The 4,707-nt window shown below is 40.3% G+C and overlaps 1 protein-coding gene across 1 annotated transcript in view; it reads left to right on the top strand.

Moving 5' to 3' along the window:
• The window catches only part of CDK8 (cyclin-dependent kinase 8), a 40,029-nt gene extending 36,053 nt beyond the window's left edge, over positions 1-3,976 (top strand). The window contains exon 12 of the mRNA XM_010179202.1: positions 2,663-3,976. Coding sequence (XP_010177504.1) covers positions 2,663-2,788 — 126 coding nt within the window. The 3' untranslated portion in view covers positions 2,789-3,976. The remainder of the gene's footprint in view (positions 1-2,662) is intronic.
• Positions 3,977-4,707: the final 731 nt, after the last annotated feature.

Genomic DNA, 4,707 nt, shown 5'->3' with positions numbered 1-4,707 from the left:
CAGCAGGAGTTGACCTTGGTTTGTTTTCAGCTCATGCTTGTCAGAATTTTTGTCCTCTCAGATATTTGTCCCAGGGTTGTAGCTGGGGAGCAGCCCTTGTCAACAGATGTAATTTCAGCATGTTTTTGTCTTGAGATAGTGATAACTGCTACATAGCTGTCTCAGGAGCTCTTATTGCTAACTTGATTGCTCCTGACTAATCTTTTTGTTGTCTCTTTAGGAGGCAAAACACCTGGTTTTCAAAAAAAGTACATCTTCCCTCCAGCCTTGCAAGAAGGCAGTGGGTAGATTTGTTATGATTAAGGTATCTGGAAAATATGATCATCAAAGGGAGGAGACTTCAACTTGCTGACACTGAAAAAGCTGTTAAGAGTTTTTTGCCCATTGGTGGTTTCAGATCTCCCTGGAGAAAATTCCTCACATTTTTTTGTTCTGATCCTGCAACTTGAGGAGACTGCAAACAAATATTACAATACAGCCCTCTGTTTTAATCAAACACCTGTTCCTTTGTTCTTAATTTAATTTGCCCAAATTCCCCATATAAAGCTTGTGAAGAAGGATTGCCATCTCCTGGGCAAGACACACTAAGACAGTTTCTCCATCCCCTCAAAAGTCAGATTACTCTCTGCAAAGCAAGTTGACCTTGTATCCTTTTCTGCCGTGCATGAAAATAGACAACGTGTGGCACACGGACTTCCTCGCCTTCTCATTTAAATCTGCAATGTGACTCAACGGGCTGGAGCAATTCCACTACTCTGAGCTTTTGCTTGTGATAACCGTCTGCGTGTGTAATGGTATTTAGAAAGGATTAGATATTTGCATTTGTCCTTAAACAGAAGCTGTCTGTTGTGCTGTTTGTCATGAAAGCGTCTGATGCTTTTTAATTGCCTCTGTCTTAAAATGAGATCTGCTTTAGAAGCCAGGATGCAGAAAGTGTTTACAGCTGACATGAATGGTCAGTTCTAAATGGTTCAACTTGTGATAATTCCCTACATACAGGAGCCATGCTTGGGCAAAAAGAATATTCAGGGATTTTTGCTCTGTGTATTACATCCGCTATTTGTTACATGGATAAGGGTGACCCAGAGCTCTGGCACTTCTGTTGATGGGTGACTTAGTCCATCTCTCAAGAGTGAAGGCAAATGCCACAAAAGCTCAGTCGCTGTGTTAAGGGTGCAGTTCAACAGTGCTGCTTAGTTCCCGCTGGCATTCAGTGCTGCTCCAGCCGTTTCTTCCCTTGTTCTCTATACATCCCTAGAGAATTAGCTCAGTCTGGTGAGCACATGTTAACAAGTATTTTGCCCTTTGATTTCTGCCATCATCTCAGCCTCCTGATTATAGCTTCTGTTCTAAATGCTGAATGGCAGGAAAAATTAATGGAGTTGTTATTGATTATTTTATAATGTATATATGTGTATATATGTATAGCTGTTTTAATATTTTACTTTTCAGGATGTTGGTTCACCATAGTTTTGCATATTCAGGTCTCTGTAACAATATCCTAGTCCTGGAATATTTACCTTAGAGGAGTTTCCAGACCTTTGCTAGAAGCAGCTTTTGCATGCAATCCTAATATATCATGTGATCTTAAGAGAAAAGTTAAACAGCAGTTTCTAAACAGTGCAAAATTTGTGTATGTAAATCTTAACATCAATGTGAAACAGCATGGTAAGGTAATGAGGTTGTGTTAATTTAGTGAAATGTTAAATGCTACTAAGTGGTCATATGCTTAGATTGAAAATCCCACATGCAGTCCTTATTTTCCTTTATGCTGCATGATATGTTAATAACTGACTTTTAAGCTAAAATTGAAGTAGGCAATTGCTGGGATGCTCAGAGCTTATTGTAATGCTGAATGTTCCACTCAGTAGACAGTTGTAGAAATGCTGGTTGAAAGTAGCCTCTGGAGAGCATCTAGTCCAGTCTCCCACTTGAAGCAGGACTGTTGCTAATGCTAAATCAGTTCAGCCATGGCTTTTTTAACTTAGTCATAAAAACCTCCATAGATGGAGACTTCACCGTTTCCCTGAGCAAGTTCTGTACTAGCCTCTTTGGGAATTTTTTTCCCCTAACCTGAACCTCCCAAGCCACAGTCTCTGGCTATTTCCCTGCAAACACTCTTCCACTGAGAAGCGTGTGGCTGTTTTCTTTAGCTTTACTTCAAGCAGTTGTAAGGCTGTTGCTAGATGATACCTTAGTCTAAACAGTCACAGCTCTCTCAGCCTTTACTCCCAGGTGATGCAAAAGGGTGGCAAGCATATCCTTTATATAGGAAAGTCTCCAGGATAATGCAGAGGGCTCATTAGCGGTAAGGTGCACCATTCGGACCTCAACTCCAACATAACTTCTTGGTAAAGAAGACAGAGCAAGTGGAGAAGGCTGCTGCCATGAGTGATGGCAGCCTAGTGTAATGTGCAGGTGTACCACAGCTGCCTGAGGGTTGGCTGTGGTTTGACTATGATGGGTGTAATGAGGATGGATAACTGAAAGGTGGTAACTGTCACTTTCCAATATGCTGTTCCTGATGTTCATACCTGCACCTGCTGTAATCGGAGTTGCTGAAAAGAAGCTTGGCTGTGCAGAATTTTTGCTGGTGGCAAAACTGTCTTGCAGTGTACCTGTTACCAAAAATTGCATTTCCTCTGTTTCTACCCCTCTGCAGCGTTCCAACCCCCATGCTGCTTACCCCAACCCCGGACCAAGCACATCACAGCCACAGAGCAGCATGGGATATTCAACTACCTCCCAGCAGCCGCCACAGTACTCGCATCAGACACATCGGTACTGAGCTGCACCCCAATAACGTCAATGCACTGTTGCTAATGCTGCAGGACCGGCCACGCAGCTGCCTGCCTGGAACCCGGCTTGGGCCACGAGAATGTACTGTACAACCACACCTCCAACCTGTTTGATCGCCACGATCCACCCCTTTCCACAGCGCTGAGTAGTGGCTCCCAAATCTTACCTGTTTTTGGGGTTAGACTTGAAAAGAAAGTGCTAGCACAGTTTGTGTTGTGGATATGCTACTTCCATAGTTTACTTGACATGGTTCAGACTGACCGATGCATTTTTTTTATTTTTTTTTTTTTTTCAGTGACAGTCTGTAGCAGTTGAAGCTGTGAAATGTGCTAGGGGCAAGCATTTTGTGTCGTATGTGGTGAATTCTCTTGATGTAACAACTTTATCTGACCAATAGTACACAACATCTTTGAACTGGTACTTGAAGCATACAGTATATGTTACCATGGCAAAAAAGCAAACTAACCATGACTTCGATTGAGACAGTTTTGATAGACGTTTATTTTTAGTGACTTTTGTCGGTTGGTTCATTTTCCACCTAGATCAGTCTTTTATGACCGACACGATTGCTATGATGAGATTTTTTTTTTTTTAAGAACATGAAAATGTTTGCATTTTTTTGCAGCAATTACAAATGTCCCAAAGATTTAATTTCCAACATAAGTTTTTGGTTTTGTTTTTAAATCTATGACTTGACTGGTATTAAAGCTGCTATTTGATAGTAAAATAAGTATGATGTCATTGATATAAACATGTTTGGTTCAGCAAACAAACAAAAATGATTGTCATAGACAGTGTTTTATTTTTTCCTGTTGGTGTTAATGATTTGTGAGCATGCTTTGGGATTAAAAAAGCATGAATGATATTTCCTAAAAAGGTGCGGCATCCGTTCAGATATTTCGTCATAATTTTAGAGAACCAGCTTGGTGTAGTGGATTTTAAACTTGGTTCAGTTAATTTTTTTTTTTAAATGTTCGCACGTTGTTTAGGGGTGCCATTCCTACAGCAGAGGATCAAGGTGTTAGGAGAGCCTTAGAATTTATGAGGAAAAACTTACATACAATGTACTGTATCAAACTATTTTACATGAATGACACAAGTATTCTGAATAAAAAAAAAAATCAAACATTGTTAAAACAAGGTGTTATGTAATAAATTTATTTTTCATAAATCTGCATATGACCTTTGCCTGTGTTCCTTTATATCAACACCACCACCCTGCTCTCCTGAGAAACTGTCAGTGGGCAGGCTTCTGTTAACTGCTGAGAAGGATTTTTTTTTTTAAATAGCAAAAAAAAAATACAGTGCCTTCCTAAAATGTTGTTACCCCTATTACGTATATGTAGCTGATCTGCTGGAGATACACTGAACATGGGTTTACTACTGGCTCTGTTTCATAGGTCAGACAGCTCCCTTTCATCTGCAAAATCTACAGACGTTCCTCCCTGAATATTCTTCCAAGGTTTCTGTAACTCATTCTTATCTTGGTATCTTGTAGCACACCGTGATTTATGACACAAACGTATGCAATATATGCAGGATTTTTTTCTGCAAGTGCTTCATGTAGTGCAACTATCAACTTGTATGATCCATCCAAATGCACCGAGTTGCTGGTAGGGGGCAAAAGATAAACTGAATTGGTAGACAGACCAAAATGCAGACTATGTTTGAAGTGAAGATGAAGTTATCTGAGTGGAGTAGAGATTTAAATACTCAGGAGACCTAAATTAAAAAATCTGAGTGCAGTTTATGCTGCTTTAGTAATACTATGTCATACCTTTTTCATTTATACACCATTTACAGGACAACCAGCTGATAATTCTGCCCCTCTGCTCTGGTCAGACCTCACCTGGGGTACTGCATCCAGCTCTGGAGTCCCCAACACTAAAAGGACATAGAAGTGCTGGA

The sequence above is a fragment of the Mesitornis unicolor genome, unplaced genomic scaffold (assembly GCF_000695765.1).
Source record: "Mesitornis unicolor isolate BGI_N332 unplaced genomic scaffold, ASM69576v1 scaffold26712, whole genome shotgun sequence".
In the NCBI taxonomy this organism is placed as follows: Eukaryota; Metazoa; Chordata; class Aves; order Mesitornithiformes; family Mesitornithidae; genus Mesitornis; species Mesitornis unicolor.
The sequence above is the reverse complement of the archived record's forward strand: the minus strand, read 5'-3'. Positions and strand labels throughout refer to the sequence as shown.